Below are 18,616 nucleotides of genomic sequence, written 5' to 3' on the forward strand. Positions count from 1 at the left end.
TGAAAAGGCTTGTTGGCCTTCACCGTGCCTGTGGTGTATAACATTCATAACTAGCCAGGGTTAATGCGTCGGCGGTCGGGAATCACAACATCACACTGCCACATCCATCACCCACATGTCACAATAATGCTGTTTGAAATGATGCTCAATTTATTTACATGGTGCGACAGGATCTCTCTCTCTCTCTCTCTCTCTCTCTCTCTCTCTCTCTCTCTCCTCAAATTAAAGTGATTGATTGACAGGAGGGAGCATCTCTCAGGATTCTGTTTGTTCCCTTGATTATTACAGCCATTAATTTCATCCAGACCACAGCGCAGAAGTCCCCCATGAGTCACATTTGCTTTAATTTTCACTGTTATTACTCAGCAAAAAGGATCGATCCAGTATAATTTAACAGCCTGTGCATTTAAGACATATTACTGTTAAGCTAACAATAACATCCAATTTTCTCTTTTTTTTTTTTTTTTTTTTTTTTTATTCCAGAAAGGTTAACAAGTGCTACCGGGGTCGATCATGCCCGATAATTGTTCACTGCAGGCAAGTATAACTATTTGAACCCTGTGACAGTGGCTGAACTGCTGAATTGGGATGGAGAGTGTTTGTCGTGGCCTGTGTGTTGGAGGGGAAAGGCTGTTTATTTAAACCCGCTCAGTCCATTTACTCTATCTGGGTCCACTGGAGCCGCTGTTTATTCCACTGGCTGTGTCCGTATGGAAATAGTGTGGTGCAAAGACACACAGCCCAAAGACTCTTCCATTTCCCATTTGGTTGAGTTAGTTAACTGGCCTTGATTGGTTTGTATTAAACACCAGGTATCTGTCTGACCACTTTTAATAGTCACGTCCTGTTAAGTCATGCATGGGGCCAGGCAGCCCGCTCTCCCTCTGAGGGAGCTGTACAGACAGAGTGTCTAGCACTGGATTAATGAAGCAGTGGTGCTCAGGCCGCTCTCCTGTTTTATTGGCCTTGCCTTTATTAGAGCGATGTGCACGCCTTGTTTGCAATTAACATGCAGAGCCGTTGAATGGCCGGCGGGCACAAAGGGAGGCTTTTCATAAGACTATCTCTGGAGTAATGGAAAAGCAAGGCTCTCCAAAAGCTGTTCTCGAACCGCCCCTGGCCTCTCAACCTCTCCTCTGCTCCTGAGGTGCATGCATTTAAAAGCCTTTGTCCCCAGTGTGCCTCAGAAACCATTCCCCTCTCCCCAATAGCCGAGCAAGTCTCAAGACCACACATGCTCTCGTGTGCAAAGGCTTAACATAATCACATTTATTGGACCATCAAATATTCACTTCTCCTCAGGTACTTTCACAGGAATATTAAACATTATTATTGATATCTGCTATTTAAGTATTTTATTTTATCTGTGACATCAGGTTTTAAGTCGATAGAGCAGTGCATATCTGTATGCATAGTCTAATTTGCGGTTAAATGTACTCCACAGTCTCTCAGCAGATGCAGATGTAAATGAGCAATTTGTTTCCTTATAAGAAAAACACTCAGAGATTAAAGCATCCAGAGCTGCACTCTGCCACCTTAATGATCTCTGTCTCTCTCTTGCTCTGACTCTCTGCAGTGATGGAGCTGGCAGGAGTGGGACTTACATTCTGATTGACATGGTCCTCAATAGGATGGCTAAAGGTAACGATCAATGGCTTCCCTTTCACTCTTTCTGCGTGCGTTCAAGTGTTGCCCTGGCAACGCTAAAGCCTCTCATTTTCCACAGAGGGTCTTGGGGATGCATTAGAGGGTGACTTTTCTGAGGCCTGGAAAGGCAGCGAAGACAGAGGCAAAAAATGGAGGGAGCTGCTCGGAGAGTAGGGAGAGGAACAAAGAGAAAACAGAGAAAGGGAAAATGAAAAAGAAACCTACACCCACATTAGTAATTATCTATTTAAGCCACCGTCACGCCATATTGACCTGCATCACAATTGCTACATGAATTTAGATAGGACATGCATGGAAATGAAATGTTTAAGAGAAAAATCCATCCAAATGTTGCTCCAATGGTTTGTATCAATATTTAAAATTTAATGGGAACAGTGCGTTTATTTTATTTTATTATTGATTTATTCTTAACAACCCATTTAGTTTGCACCCTATATTAATTGAATATTGTCTGCATTTTCTCCTATTTACACAAACCTAACTGCCTGAGATCACCGGGAAGGTAGAGACTTGGATGTCCAGGTGCTTTAAATGTGTTGGTCTATTGTTAGCGTTGTATTATGAAAAAACGCACAAGAAGACAGTATTCACTTGGTTACGAATCACAGTAACTTGGCTCCATCATGGACATAGACTTGAGAAATTAGTATCCACAAAAGCTACCTGAAAAGTATCTGAATCATTACGTATCATAAGACAGATCTGTTTCTAAATTTTTGCCTCCTGCAACAAGGAAAACCAGTGTTTTTAAGAGAATCTCCACACCAACAAAGCAGGAGTTGTAGCTTGAGAAGAGCCCAATAAGCCCAATTTGCATGAATAAACAGTTACATCATTTTGTTTGCTGGCTCACCAAAGAAAAATAAATCAGCTTGTCTGACATATTCTTTGAGATATCCAAGTTATCCAAGGCTATTGTTGCACAGGAGCTGAGTTCTTCCAAAGGCTGCCGTATGTCACTTTAATGCCCTCTGTAGCTTAGCCTGCCCCCTTCCCCTTTGCCCTTTGACCTCTGGCCTTTACCCTCACTCCTCTGCATGCCCTCCTCCTCCTGCAATCCAACCTTGTCAGAACAGTTTAGGAGAACAACCGATGCTGATGCAGACCTCCGCTTCACTGTCTGTACAACAGTAATAAGACTGACCCGTCGTGATGGAGGTTCATGTAGTTCAGTGACGAATGCGCCGTTGTCCGTGGTGATGAAAGGTGCCACCCAGTCTCTTTTTAACCTTTTGTTTCTTGCTCCAGAACCGAATGTATAAAATGACCATAATCTCACTCTCCAAGGCTTTTTTTCTTTGGTCGGAGAGGCTCTCTTCAGCTTAACTTTGGAATCCAGCCTTTCGGAGACATGAAAGTCTTGTCGGAGCACTGGAGTACTTTGAGTACTAAGTCCAGCTGCATTAAATCCCCCTTTTTCCCTCTGTCTCTCTCTCTCACCCACACACATACATGCATTTTTACTCTTGCTCCATCTCTTTTGCTTCCTTTCTCTGCCTCACTTTCAAAAACATCTTGAGAGTTCAGGATCTCTCTTTCTCTCTCTCTCTCTCTCTCTCTCTCTCTCTCTCTCTCACACACACACACACACACAAACACACACACACATCACCTCTGGTCTGCTTCTTAAACTCCATAAATCTGAAAGTAGAATCAGATCTCCAGATTAACATCAGCCAAAACTGACTCGCCTCAGCAGCCACTGATCACTGTTGAAGGCAAACAACTGTTACATGGGTTAATCATCAGTATGGCTGCTGCAAAGGCTATAAATCATTGTAATTAGAGTTTGCTGATTCTCAGACACAGACACACACACACACAAATACATGCATGCACGCACACACACTCTCAAATATTGTTGTATCAAAAAGCTCTTAGCAGACTTCATAGTTGGACATAATCTAAACCAATTTTTGAACAAGATTCTCACAGAGAAGCCTGTGCTTAATTTTTTTTTAATGCATTATTGTACATTTCCCAGACCCCAAAAATATCCTCTTGCATATTTTATCGAGAAACAGTCCATGGCTCTCGTCCAAGTCTTTCGAGGGATGAATGTAATAATTTTCAATCGCTGCACTGTTCCAAAGGGAGCCCAGTATAAAGAGAGATTGACAGATGTGAGCTGGATTACTCCGCTGCTTTGAACTCAGTCCAATTTTCGGTCTGTTGCAGGTGCTAAAGAGATTGATATTGCCGCTACCCTGGAGCACTTGAGAGACCAGAGAGCTGGCATGGTCCAGACAAAGGTAAGGTCCCCGGCTTTGAGTTTAGAGAGGTGGGGGAGATGGGAGGAGAAGAGGAGGGGGGTTGGGAGTGGAGGGAGGGAGGGAGGGAGGGAGGAGGGGTTGCAGTCATTCAAACAGACGATTGTCTACTTCATGTGCACAGGATCAGGGGAAATGATGTAGTAATTGATAACTGCTTCAGGATTAGAAAAACATTGTCCTTGAAGATAAAAACTCATTGCTCCACATTTATCTAAGATACAGAGAGGTGAAAACTGACCAAGATCTTTCTGTCACAGAAATATTTTGTCTATGAAACTGCAGCATGTTAAGATTTACTCTTGATTTCTGTCACTTAAACAAACAGGATAAACATACAGAGATAGAAAAAGATATTCAATTAACTGATATGAAACAGGAAAAACCAGCAGGTCCTCATGTGTAAGAAGATGAAATCATCAAATATTTGGATTTTTTTGTTTTGCTTTTAAAATGACTGAAATTTTTGATTGATTATCAAAAAAGTTATTTAAGATTGTTTTCAGCTTTTCTTTCCCATTCATCCTTATAAAGGTTACCTTTTTATTACTGTAGGTTTCATACTTCTGTCTTATCCATGCTGCTACTTAAATTCTCAAGTGTTTATATCACAGCGGGCCCTCAACCTCACACCATTTTGGAAAATAGTTTAAAGTGTGTACAAAGCGTTTTCTCTCACCCACTAATGTAAATAACAGGTAGGAAGTCTAGTTTTGTCTCTCTCTTGTAATTGAAAGGAACAATAATAATGATAATAATAATAAAGACAGACCTCATGCAGCAGATTATATTTCTGGAAGCTGCTTACTAACAGACTCCAGTGCACCTAGATGGTTCATTAATGTTGCTTTTACAGCCCTCCTCTGTTCAGCACAGAGAAGCTTTTCAAACTCTCTCTCTTTTTCTTTCCTGACAAGTCTAAGTGAAATTATACTGGAATATAGTTGATTCCACTTTGTGGTTTCATGCTGGGTCTACACTGAAATTAGATTGTAATGAGGTATGAAATTTAGAGTTAGGTTTCAAGGATTGGACAACCAATTATCTTTTTTTCCCCCTTCATGATGTTACCACTTTATTTTTGGAGCTTGCAAAAAAAAAAGGGGGGGGGGGGGGGGGGGGGGCATTTGTTTCTCTTCTTTTCCTGGTTACTCCTTTTGACAGACATCAGCATGCAGTGATTACAGCATGTCTGTTTTTTCCTCCTTACTAGCCATCCACCTCTGATCAGTCAAGCAGAGATTGATCTCCCCCCAGTGGTGTGAATGTGAACAGCACAGCACACACAAAACTTGATTTTAAAAGTATCTTTTTTTAATACACCGTACTTTAAAACCCAACTTGGGATTAGATATAGGCACATATAGCTGCAGTGCAGATAAAGACGGAGATACTTGCATATTTTCTGGCTGCATCACATCATCAGAAGACTCGTAAAAATAGAAAACATGAACACTCCAGATAATCTCCACTGCATAGTGAAAGGCACGGCCACCAGTGACTCCTCCGTATTGATTTAGCCTATCCTCAGGCCAGACTATGGCAGGCTGTGTGTTGACACATCTAAAGACTGTTCCCTCCAAACTCCTACGTACCTTTTCTCTGTGAGAGGACCCCGTGGCCTGCAGCCTGGGGAGAGGAGAGGAATATAAAAACACCAGGTCCATGGGGCAAACATCAATCAGCCCCTTTTCGCTCCACAGGGAAAACTATGAGTCAGATTCACAAACAAATGCACACACACAGAGCTGCAAGACAGCTTGACTGAAAAGCTCCATTTTAAGATACACCTGGCTGGATCGATGGCAGTGCAGGGTACACGTGCACTCCCAAGCTGAAAGAGTGCTTCACCTTCACCTCGAGTCTGTGGTCGCACATATCCCAGGCAGGGTCAGGGGAGATCAAGAAAGAGGAGGAGCCGGCAGTTGCCAATCATTCTGCAGTGGCATTCTTGAGCCATTACACACTTGTACACATAACTAAAACTTTCTTCTTCCTTCTCTCCCGGCTTTCTTTCCTCCTCCTCCTCCTCCTCCTCCTCAGGAGCAGTTTGAGTTTGCGCTGACAGCCGTGGCAGAGGAGGTGAATGCCATCCTGAAAGCGCTTCCTCAGTGAAGGCCTCGTATCCCCCCCCCCCACACACCTTCTTCTCGCTCGCTGAGCACCGGTTTCCTCTGCCCACTCAAGACTGACATCTCTCTCTGCCCTTCCTTCTCCTCGCTATGTTTCTCTCTCTTCCGTCTCTGCCTCCTCTTCACCTCTATATATACTGTATACTTATGAATGTCGTGCCAGATATCTCACCTGGATCCATATTTGCAAATTTGGCCTCAGAGTACGGCTGTCGATCTGAGATCTGCGTCGTTCGAGTGATTCAGGAGTAGGCAAGTGGGGCTTGATCTAATCTGACGGAGGATCTTAGATCAGCACTCCTACTGTGAGACTTTCTGTCAATATGATCCCTGGTCCTCTATAACTGTGATGTTGTTCCTGAACATACTGTTCTAGTGCCACTGACGAGATGTTTACGTGATGTCAAGTGAAGATTTTTGTTCCAAAATGAGCTATCTACTGTCAGAAACTGATACCGATGCTTAGAAAATGACTATTCGCACATTTAAAACAGACTACAGCAGGGCTGCAGATAACTTGATTTATCACTTAGTCTATGAAATGTCAAAAAATGGTGAAAAATATGTCATGTAATGTCTTCATTTTGCTTACTTTGTCTGAGAAACAGTGTAGAATTTTTAAATATTCAATTTCCTGTCAAATCTGACATGGAAAAAGAGAAAAATCTTATATTCAAGAAGCTGGAATCAGAGAATATTTGGCATCACTGCTTGAAAAATACATTTTTTGCCTATTTAATAAATCAACTTATTGTTGCAGCTCTCAACTGTAGTACTTTTAGTTCAATAATATGTAAAGTAAATTAAGTTCTTGCCTGTAAAAATCATAACATGTACAGAATGTATCCCCTAAATGAATTGATGTACTGGATACATATAGCGTTTTTGGAAATAAACTCCTCACGTTTCTCCTCCTCTGTGATCTGAATCAACTACTATATATACTCAGCATCACATGTACAGATGTTGAAGTGTGTGTGTGTTGTATTTTGGGTCCAGACATCTCTCTCTTGTATTGAACCACAGATGCTCACATATCGTGATTATCGCAACATATCAGCTGTTTTTTACTCATCGTTTCATTGATTCTTACATTCGACACCATGAATTGTCTGTTCCATGAACATCTCTGTTAATACTAAATGTGAAGTTTACCAAATGAGATAGTTATTGCCTCTATTGAGAAATACTGTCATCCTATATCATAATAACATAATAACAATATGATATATTTAAGCAGAACTTATACTGGAATTGTAAATTTGTTTGTCCCTCCATCACTGGTATATTGTGATATTTTGTGCAACATGACAGATGACCCCCCCTATATTATGTATGTCTATATTATGTATAGACAATGAATGACTTAATGAATCCCTCTATAGTGCTATCTGAAATATATACTGAGAGCCTGAATGAGAACTATATATTTTGTGTGAAAAGTAACATTCAGATTGATAATAAATCCGAACAGATTATACTGCTCTGCTGTCTGTCTGGTGTTTGATTTAATTTCTGATACACCCGCTCACACACAGACAGGAGGGAGGAGGCCACTCTTCACAATGGAAGGCATTTGATTGAATGGGAGCCTTAGCAAAGTCACAAAGAAAAGCAGTATCATGCTCCCGGAGGGTTTGTATCTGGGAGAGACTCGCCGTTTCTGTACAGATGAAATGTTTGGTTCAGCAGCTGTGTCAGTAGAGAAAGTGGCTGGGATTTGAAATGAAATCACTCATGTATTTCAGCCACAGAGATCCTCTTGCAATATTACTCAGAAGAGGAGGCTCAAGAGTCCAGTTTGATCAGTAGTCACTGAAGGATTTGATGGTCAGCTTATCGGTATGCAGTAATTACTGAAAATGTTCATAATTACACGTTAAGTTCAAGTGTGCATTTTCATTTATTTCATGTATTTGTATGAGTTTAAGATGATTAGAGGAAGCAGATTTCCTTCATGAGCAAAGGATTGCGCTCATGTGAAGCAATAGTGTGACAGCATCTGAAAATGAAGCTGAATGAAGGATATTTAAAAATATTAATAGCAGAGTATTTGTCATGTTTTTGGCAAAAGAAAAGGAAGTGGTTGTAAATGCACCAGGATAATCCATTTGGTATTAATACTGCTTTCTAGGGAATCCTAGATTATTTTATTTTGTTATCACATGACTTAAGTATGAAATTCCATTCACCAGTGCTTCATAAATCATTTATAGGGCATCAAAAATATTTTTGTTGAGAAAAGAACCTCAGACTGATGTTTATCTCCCTCCAGAATGACACACGCTTTTTACAAACTTGTTGTTTAAAGCAGTAACATTTAATAAATGGTTTATCACACACTACAATGTAGTCGCATGCAGATACAAGGACATTTTAAGACTTTATTAATGTACAGTATTTGTCAGCAATTATAACCTGTGAAGTCAAATTTTATATTATTACATGTGTGTTTCATTTACTATCATTAATCATTTATTTTTATACACAAGCCTCCACTTGTTGATAGATATATTAATATAAACTTTCATTACCAATCAAGCAATTACCAATTTACCCAGTTTTTACTGAGATTTAAGCAGCTCACTTCCAGTGAATAACCTTAAAAGGTTCAAAGGTACAAAGATAAGTGGTGAACTGCCCACGGTAAGAAAAAAAGGGATTCATGGATTAAGAAATTGGTTAATATGAAGCTTTCTTGCAGCAATGGAAGTAAAAGATGGCTTGAAAGTTAATACGAACAATTTCTACAGGTTGATGACGTACAAACTCTCTGTCTGTACAAAGGCAGTGTTGGAACAAACTGTTACTCCAGCCCTCTGACGCATTATCAGGACAATACTGTACCGCAGGAAGAAGTACTGTATGTTGCTATCAGAATGGTGAGAAAAAGGCAAGTAAGACAGACTGGTCGGTCAGGGGCTCATCCTGCAGCAAGATAATGAGCCATAACGTTAGAAGAAAAGAACCAGACGGTGTCCTCTCATAATGGAAGAGCAGCACAGTCTCCAGACTTAAACTCCATGGAGCTGGTTTGGGATGAACTGGACATAAGGTGAAAGCAAAGCAACCTGCAAGTGCAACACATTTGTGGAAACTTTCCAGACAATGTTTTGTTTGCACTGTGGAAAGAAGGCCAGGAGTGTGTTCAGCAGCTGGATGAGTCAAACTTTTAGATTTAAATAATCTATGAGCCAAGAAGCAGGTGTGCTGCCGGAGAAGGATAAACACCAGCCAAAGGGGTTCCTCACAACCTGGCAACCCTGATCTTTTTCCTATTTATGTCTGACCTATAAAACATAAATGAATGATTTATTGATTATTAAGAAAGCCTTAGTTCACAATTTATAAACTGCTTCTAAAGAGTGCGTCATTATAAATTGGTGCCAAAATAAATATTGCAATTAACTTAAAAGTATCTGTAATGGAATCAGTATTAACCACGTATTGGCCAATACAGTGTTCTGGCTATAAGCATGAGTATTATTGGTTATCAGTAAAAGCTTTTAATATGGTGTATCCCGAACAGAAAGTGAAATAAACTCTTAAATGTAATTAATTTGACAGAAAGTGTAATAAAGATTCTATGACCAGAGAACAGAGAAGTGCAGACACATGATGTGTGATATATAGAGAATATAATTTCCTACGTTTCAGCAATGTGTGTGTGCTTCTTGTGCTAATGCATATTCCTGTGTGTGTGTGTGTGTGTGTGTGTGTACGTGTGCTGCCCATTGACATGTCCCTCCCTCCCCTGACAGTTCTAATAGCTGGGAATGAGGCTCCATGCACTTCCTGAGGCCTCATTTGCATATGATTCGCTGATGAGCTGCCACTGCTAACCAGCAACACCAAACCAAAGCCCTATTAATATTCTCCCATTCAGGTTGTAAAGCACACAAACCTAATCAGCTTAGAAATTACTGTATGGAAACCATAATTACGCATGTTTAATTGCTTATCATCTGATGGGTACAAGTTTATTAGAAAATGTATTCATGGTAATTGCTTCCTGAGGTATCTGGTGTGCTACAATACCATGTGATATCCTGTCAGCTCCCATTTGGGAGGATTAATGCGTTCTGAAAAAGTCACAAAATTAGATACTGTGTATTGCCTCTTTGGATGCTTGGTTTAACTCAAAGTGATTTTTAATTTAGGGATTTCTAAATTACTGCTTAAGCTCAGATAAGTCTTGGGAGTGAAATCTGTCAAAATCAGCATATCTCACTGTTGTTAAGTAGTGCTGGCATATCACAGGGATATAAATTACTATAAAGTAGGCAAATGCCTGTGTAATCATGATGCTACCAGAAAATACTCACAAACCCGCCTGGCATCACACAGACTGAATTTCTACCACCAAACAGGAAAGCTGTAAAATCAGGGGAAATGCAGGAGCAAAATAAAAGTGAAAAGTCACAAGCATGAAATGAGGAAACACATCTTATAAGAGAGAGTTGTGAAGTAAAGCCATCTCAAAGCCGATGAATCATTCAGTCCTGAAACAAGCAGATTAAAACACACAGTGCAGGTCCCTCGGAGGGGCCTTCGTGCAGCCAAGAACGTCGAGTGGGCCTTTTCAGTCATGAACCTCAGTGAGTCTTACAGCTCCTGCCCACTCTTTGATGATCTCTCTATGGTTTATTGTAATCACTGTTGGCTCTTGGTCCTTCTGACACACTTGTAAATTCATGCAGTCTTGTAAGTAAATGCATCTCAAGTCCAGCCAGTAGCTCCTCCACGGAGAAGTCTTTCATTAGAGCAGTGATTCCCAAGCAGCGGTACTTGTACCCCAGGCTGCAGTTATCAGGGGGGATGTGGAAGGATTATGAGAAAGTTCAGTTCAGTAATATCAATGTACATAGGATTACAAATCTGTGTGATGCTGATCGTTAATATATTTATTGTTACAATAATTAACCATACAGTGACAACAAGCAAACTGTTGAAGGGAGCAGTTTGACATTTTGGGAAATATGTTTGTTTTTTTTCTTGGCGAGACTTGGATGAGAAGATTGATAGCACTCTCACTTCTGTTGGTCCAATACGAAGCTGAAGCCGGCGGCTGGTTAGCTTAGCACTAAGACTGGAAACAGAGGGGAACGTCTAGCCTGGCTCTGTCCAGCTAACAGCACCTCTGTAGCTCACTAATTAACATGTTATATTTAGTTTGTTTAATCTGTACACAAACCGAAGCGAACAGCTAGCAGGTGGTTATCGTACCATAGCATAAAAACTGGAAAAACACCTCCTGGACCAGCAGCTCATTTTCACATTCATTTCACTTAAGCTTTGTACATATTAAATGAACAAGATACAACATGTTAATTAGTGAAGAGTTGCTGGTAGGCAGTTATTTTCAGACAGAGCCGGGCTGGATGGTTCCCTTTGTTTTGAGGTTTTATGCTAAGGTAAGCTAACTGTTTCATGGATGCAGCTTCACAGTCAGCAGACATGAGAGGCCCCCCCCATTTAACTTTCAGACAGTGTGTGTGTGAGTGTTTGTGTGTGTGTGAGAGAGAGAGAGAGAGAGAGAGAGAGAGAGAAGATCCCTTTTCATTTTTGACAGTTACACCCACTGTTACAATTGAGAGTGTATGAAAAGTAAGCTAGCTGAAGAGTTGAAGTGGAGATCTAAAAGTAATGGACGAATGGTTGAAACATCCAGCTTTTGTTGGCACAAGTGGTAGAGGTAAAAATACAAAAAATACAAACAAAAAAAAAAAGAGCCCATGAAGCCATCTCATCTAATCTATCAAAGGTGGACAACAAAGAAGTTCTTGAGCTCTGCTCATAGAATGACAAAAATGTACTCTGTTAGATTTACTTCAGTTAGTTTCAGCCAAAGTTTGGACTTGCTGTGAAACGCTTATAAAATATTTGCTCTAATGACCTAATGGGTGAAATATTCCCTCAAGATATTGTGGATAACTCAACAAAAATAATTGATTTTCCTCATTAAACCACGCCATGTTGAACTGTGGGAATGCACTTGACTGTAGCTTTAATCAGATATGTTGGCTTAAAAAATAATTGCTGAGTACATTAAAAAAAAAAAAAAAACAGCAGCTGCTTAACTTTTCACTTCACGTTCAAGTTTTGGATCAAAGTCCGAGACGTGCTTTAGCTTTTTGCATTCCAAAAAAAAAAAAGCACCTGCGGATCATTCAACTTTTGAATGATAATGCACAACATGCTGACAAACTTGTCATTTCCCCATGGAGAGGGTTGGGAGATCCCAGAGTGTTTGCTTGTTGGAAAAACTGTCTGGGATGCTTTCCAGGATTTCCCAAAGAGAAAAGCCTTGTTTTTCTTTGCTGGTGTTGTTGGGAGTGAATGGAGAGCAGATTGCAGAGGCTGTGCCTCTCATGTCTGTCCAAGGCCTCGATACCTTTGATCTTCTTTAGAAACAAACAAGCTTTTAAACTTGGCACTCCCGGCTAGTGTCTGTCTTCCTCTTCTTCTGTCTGTGTTCATCAAAATGCTGATCCTGAGAAAATTGATCTTGCCTGAATAGTTATGCGTACTCGTGCTTATGCAGTGATTTGAGGTTTAAAATGTGGACTCCCACTATACTGTCACAAAAACTTTGCTTGATGTGCATTTTTAAATCTCAACATGAAAGCCAGATCAAATGCGATGTGTGACTATATGACAATTCACTGAGATAAAAACTGATTTTATTACATCTTAGCGCAGCACAACCTTGTGTAGTTTTGGGATATCTCTCTCCATAAGCTTGTGTTCTTTCTTATCTTTGAACAAACTACTGAACCCACAACCAAAACCATTTTAATCTGTTTCAAGTGCCCGATTTTGCCTTTCATAGTAACATTTTTAGCTTTTCCAGATTCCTGGTTAAAGTAATTTATCCTCAATAGCCGGCTGCACCAGCCCATTTTCCTAATTCAAACTTAGTTATAAAGTTAGTCACTGAATACAGATTGCTCAATTAAAACGGGTTGCACCATAAAAACTAGTCACTACAAAGAGTTACTGCAACAAACTTATACTCACTAACTGTGAAGGACATGCTGTTACCTAACTGAACTAGCTAAATTAACCAATTGTTAGCATGCTAATATAATCTGTTCAGAGGTATATAAAGTATCTGACCTGACACTTGATCAACATTTCACCAAAAAATAATTATGCTGATTAAATTGGACTAAAAGATTCAAATTGTTGGTTAACTTATGCTAGTTTCATTTTACTCGCTCATATAAAGAGGCAGCTGCTAACTCTGAAACACATATTTCTTTATGTTTTCATATCTGAATACAGCAAAGTCACTTGCATTTACAGAGCATTGGCAATTAAGTTTAATATATCATTTTGCATCCTAAAATGCTTTTTTGTCATTTGTTCTACACCTCTAGATGCTAGAGTGATTTCTCCAATAGTGAATTGTTTTTTTTTGTACATAACTACAGTTTCCAACTTAGTTTTTGCTAGCTAAGATATTTCTAAAGTTGTAACGGAGCAACCCAGTTTAGTAAATCCATTTGAAACTAGATTGTAGTTTCTAAGAACCTGTAGAACTCATATATTTATTGAGGGATTTTAACAATCTAGTGTTGGCTCAGGTGTAAGATCAGGTGTTGGATTTATGGTCCAGTCCTGATTTTTGGATGTTGGCAGCTGAAGGTAAAAAAAAAGTCGCAGCGAGGGCCAACATCTGGCTGAACAGAAAAGAAAAAGTCTTCAATCAAGAAACAAATCTCTTCTCATTAGCCCCTTGCTTCTTTCTCTCTGGTTATTAGTGGGCGCACAGCAGCCACAATGACATTTTACACCGTTTCATCCCTGTCCCGTCATGCTTCTGGGGATACCCTGGCATTTGGCTGCAGTGTTTTCATCATTGTCTGTGGCAGTGCTGACCAGAGCAACTTCAGTCCCGCTCTCTGTCACTCATCATAAGTGAGTTTATCAACACACATCTAATCGCCACACTCCGCAGGGACCTTAACCATTTGCATACTAAGATTGCTTTCTTTTGCTCGGCTGAGAACGCGCCTCTTTTGCATAATTATTAATGATAAAGAGACGAGTGAACAAATGTGTCAGAAGGTATTAGCATCACGTATACAACTAGATTCTAAAGGATCCGTTTAGTGAGTTGCTGAGAGGAAAGATGAGGGCAAAGGGTAGGAAAACTGAGTCTGGAGAGCAAGACTGTCAAGGGATGCACTTTTGCATGAAGGGAAGGGGTTAATTAAAGGGCCAGGGATGAAAACTATAGAGACGTGTGGTATTTTTTTGTATTGGGAAATTCATTGTTTGACCAGGACACCCCACTGAGATTACGAATGTCTGTCTAAAACAACACACTGCCTTGAAAAAAACACCAACGACAGACAAAAATGTGAAATAACCAGCAAAAAAATAATCACAAAAGCACTCATGTCTAGTAGCAGAGCAGCAGGATGCAGGATGATGAGCCAAGCCTGAAATATAACATATAATTACATTAAAGAAAATATTGCTCCAGTAAAAGGAAAATCCACAGTGGTGAACAACACAAGATGTTTACATACAGCAGAGTCACTGTAGCTGCTCATTTCAGTATTTCCGCTGTGTGCCATTAAAGCAGCAGGCCCATATTGTCTGTCATCTGTTGTAATTACCACTTTTTACACTGTCTTACCCTCTGTGGATAATGTTCAGCGTGTATACAAGAAGTGTTTTCTATGAACAGTTTAACTGTTTGCCACTTTATATGAAGCAGCTGCACCCTTTTTACAGGACAGGAATAAATAAGTCATGCACACTATGGTTCAATTGGGGGTTGAATTGCCCTCCCCATGTTCTCCACTAAACACAGGCCTGTATACCCTCTGCACAGAATAATAGCATGATATTAAAAATGCCCACAGCGATTGTTAAGTCACGGCGGCACATTTGCACCGGGATGGATGACCTTTTGTGAATCCTAATGAGGCTTTTTCATGGGTTTCAAGAGCAAAACATACTTTAGCATGTAGAATAATAACAGTTGTGTGAAAAGTCTCCACAGTTAAATGCTTCTGTGATCTGCAGAAAATTAAATTAACACTTTTATATATAGTCTGCAGTCACAGTGGCAGCTATTAGCTTGGCTTTTCTTATTTCTTATTTTCTGACTGCAAGTGTATTTTACATGTGCTAAAGGTGCACTTCGGGGATTTTAGATTGATATCAGCTGTAGTTTGTCCTCTACCTCCTTTCGGGAGGTGTGGGGCTGTCCAAACTTCAAAAGTGACACCATTAAGAATAATCTCAGGGGTCAGGAGGGGTCATCGCCTCTCTCCCTTCTGGCTCTCCTTCAACAAATAACTGATAATGACCTTTGACCTCTCTGTTTTTGCATGAGAATCACTATTCCTCACCCCCCTCTATAGCAACCTCAGGACCATTTGAAATGCCAGCCTTCCAATTCCAAACTTGATTTTTTTTTTTTTTTTTTTTTTTAATGAACCCATCCAGAGGTGGGGGCGTGGGTGGTAATGCATTTGGGAGGAGGAGGGTGGAGACGGGGTAGGCGAGCTTTGGGCTCATCTGCATCACAGATTAGGGTGCTTAGAGAAAAATCAACCATCCATGATTCATTACATGTTTCCTGCTGAGCCTCTGAGATGGCAACCGTCCTAGCAACAGGATCCTAGCAACAGCAACAACTCTCCGCCGCTCGGCAGCCTATCAGAAACTTTGATGCCTGATCAAAATTTAGCCAATAAAGAGGGGAGGACATGCAGGAAGCGTGATGATGCGTCTCCTCATGCTTTTGGCCAGGCTGGGGTGTGCTGAGGGCTCTGAACTCTGGGGATTAACAAGTTCTTATCCATTGTAATGTGTATTTGTGTGTTCATTTAATATTCATTTATATCCTCTGTATTTTTTATGAATGTAAGAATGTCCTAATAATGGTTTTAAAGCTTTTCTGCTTTGTAAAAGAAATTATAATGTGACATGGTTAATGAATTTCTGCACTGATTCACACTACATTTTGACATGTTGACTACTACAACTGTCATTATATTTCTGACAGTTATATATACATATAGGAAATTAACCATTCATCAAAAACAGGTAAATGCTCAAAGCATTCGAAGGCAATACTTAAGACATGGATAAAAACACACATTAAGGTTAGGGAAACATTATGATTTGAGTTAAATAACCATAAAAAACCTTAATTATGCTACAGTTGCTATATACTCCACTCCACACAATACACAGTTGCTCACTCTCTAATGGGTTCATTTTTCTCCATGCTTGTTTATAGTTGCACAGTTATCATCATCACGTAGAAAACATGGGCACAATCACAGCGGCTTCATAGGCTGCAATAAATACTAGTTGATTGGCTGCATTGCCTTGAAAGGTGTTCCTCTTATTTCAATCTTAAATTTTTGCACACATTTGCTATATTATGGGTAAATCTCAGCTCTATTCTATACTGCCTGTTTATAGTCAATACATTTATTATTGATTATCAGGAAAATTTGATTTATAACTTTATTTATAACATTTCTTTGTCAGTTTTTCCAATTAACCACTGATAAAAAATTTACATTTTGTGACTATATCTTTCACTTTTTCTCAAGAAAGACTTCCTGTGCTTTTGTACTTCATTGTGAACATCTCATCCACAGCCCACATGCAGCATAATGATGATAGTGTTGATTTACAGCATACTCCTCTCACATGTAAATGATCCAGAAGTGTGGGATGTCTGTTCACCTGCTTCTCTGTAATCATACATCATCATTCAAAGGGCGCGTTGACCGTCATGTGATGTCAGAGAGGCCTGATCTTCACTTCAAAGGGATATGCATTGTGCTGGTCAAAATGGTCTGATAATATTCAGTGTGGTAATGCATCACACTGATGTCTTTCTCTCCACTTTGGAGTAATCTTGTTCTTTCTGTTGTGCAGTTTACAGAGGCAGGGATCCCATCTTCCTGCACAACCAGAAAACGTGGAACACTACACACAAAATGTTCAAAACGCCCATGCAGGATTGTTTTATATGTCATTCTGGCCTGGCAGAGATGACTAAAGGGTTACATTAAATTCCATATGAATGCCACTGAACGGACTTTGGCAACCACAAGCTACCTGGGAGCATTTTCAGAAGCACAGCTATGTGCCTTAACATGAAATTGGTTTAATAATGAATGTACTGTAAATGCTTAAAGATGACTCATTTGTTATACAAGTAGCAACAAAGTGCTTCCATTTGATGCTAGCAGCTGTTTTGAAGTCATGTTCAGGGCTGGAAAGCGTGACTTGATATTATTTGTTCTAGTCAAATAAAAGTACTATAACTTAATGTAAATGTTATGTAAGGATAAGGCTGATGATATTCCATATTTTTCTTATTGTCAAAGGGAAAAAACAAGGATGAAGAGAGTAGTGCTTGTGCAGCCAAAGCCAGCTAGATCTTATAGCTCCACTGATGTCCAAAAAAAACATAAATGTGCTACACTGTTCCACTGGGTGCCTTCATCAGGATAAACATGAGCACTGTCGCTATTTTGAGTCAATCCCACATCCACTATTCTGCCGCCATAGTTACAAACTAGATCGGTAAATGAGCACATGAAAATCTGTCAAGAAATTACTTCACCTACTTCATGTATTCAGTAGGAACAAATGAGTTGGAGTAGGTACCTCAGAAACCACTGAGAGATAGACTCATGCATTGTTGGTTTTGGTCTTTTCATGAGATTTTTAGCAATAAAGATGTTGGACATCACCAGCCTTAGTCCTTTACAGGGTCAGGTCATCCAACTTATAAAAAAAACATGTTTTATCAATTATTAGTTGTGGTATCTGGCCTTGCAGATAGTTTTGGTTTGAAATGTTGAGGTGTTGAGGAGTCTGTTGCTAAGATTTCTTTCTCCACCCCAGTATAATTGAGGTGAATGGTACTTTGTGGTCCTCACAGAAACATTAAATTACATTTTATAAAATCAACAGCACATCTCTTTATAAAAATAATGTCTCTGTTACGCAGGATAATCCACAGTCCACAGTTTTCGTAGGGACTATTTCTGTGGTAGAAAGTAGCTCCAATCAAAAACTGTTAAAGCAAGCAGTCTCTATAGCCGTCATAGAGATGTAGCTTAGCTCTTACTTTTGACAATCATAGCCTGATTACAGATGTAATGAGCGGGCCAGACATTGCTATATAAATTTTCACATGCATGACTGAAGCCTGTCCCTATAGTATTCACTTGCCTGTGTGTGTGACTGTTTGACATGTTCTTGTTTTTAAGCATGTGTCCAAAATCATAAAGGGTTTTGAACCTCTTTTATTTTGATAAAGTAATATGTCTTAAATTTATTATTTGTAGTATTTGTATAATGACCAAAACAGTGGGTTTTCTGATTTAGGGTACATGTTTTCGCATGTGAATCCTCATGTTGACTGATATGAAGTTCTGATTCATGACAACCGCTGTTTAAGTGTCCTTGAGTAAGACACTGAGCAGTCGTTTACATAAAACCTTGTCTGTGTCTGTTATGTATGAGGTTGAACATATTCCCAGTTTATTA

At 39.7% G+C, this 18,616-nt stretch overlaps 1 protein-coding gene across 1 annotated transcript in view; it reads left to right on the plus strand.

Annotated features, from left to right (window-relative positions):
- ptprn2 (protein tyrosine phosphatase receptor type N2) overlaps positions 1 to 7,555 on the plus strand; it is a 123,642-nt gene extending 116,087 nt beyond the window's left edge. Inside the window, exons 19-22 of the mRNA XM_071484999.1 lie at positions 484 to 537; positions 1,577 to 1,641; positions 3,847 to 3,920; positions 5,982 to 7,555. Coding sequence (XP_071341100.1) covers positions 484 to 537; positions 1,577 to 1,641; positions 3,847 to 3,920; positions 5,982 to 6,053 — 265 coding nt within the window. The 3' untranslated portion in view covers positions 6,054 to 7,555. The remainder of the gene's footprint in view (positions 1 to 483; positions 538 to 1,576; positions 1,642 to 3,846; positions 3,921 to 5,981) is intronic.
- The last annotated feature ends 11,061 nt before the right edge of the window (positions 7,556 to 18,616 follow it).

Source organism: Trachinotus anak, unplaced genomic scaffold (genome assembly GCF_046630095.1).
Source record: "Trachinotus anak isolate AG129_WGS33_773 ecotype Australia unplaced genomic scaffold, CSIRO_AGI_Tana_v1 ptg000009l, whole genome shotgun sequence".
Classification (NCBI taxonomy): domain Eukaryota; kingdom Metazoa; phylum Chordata; class Actinopteri; order Carangiformes; family Carangidae; genus Trachinotus; species Trachinotus anak.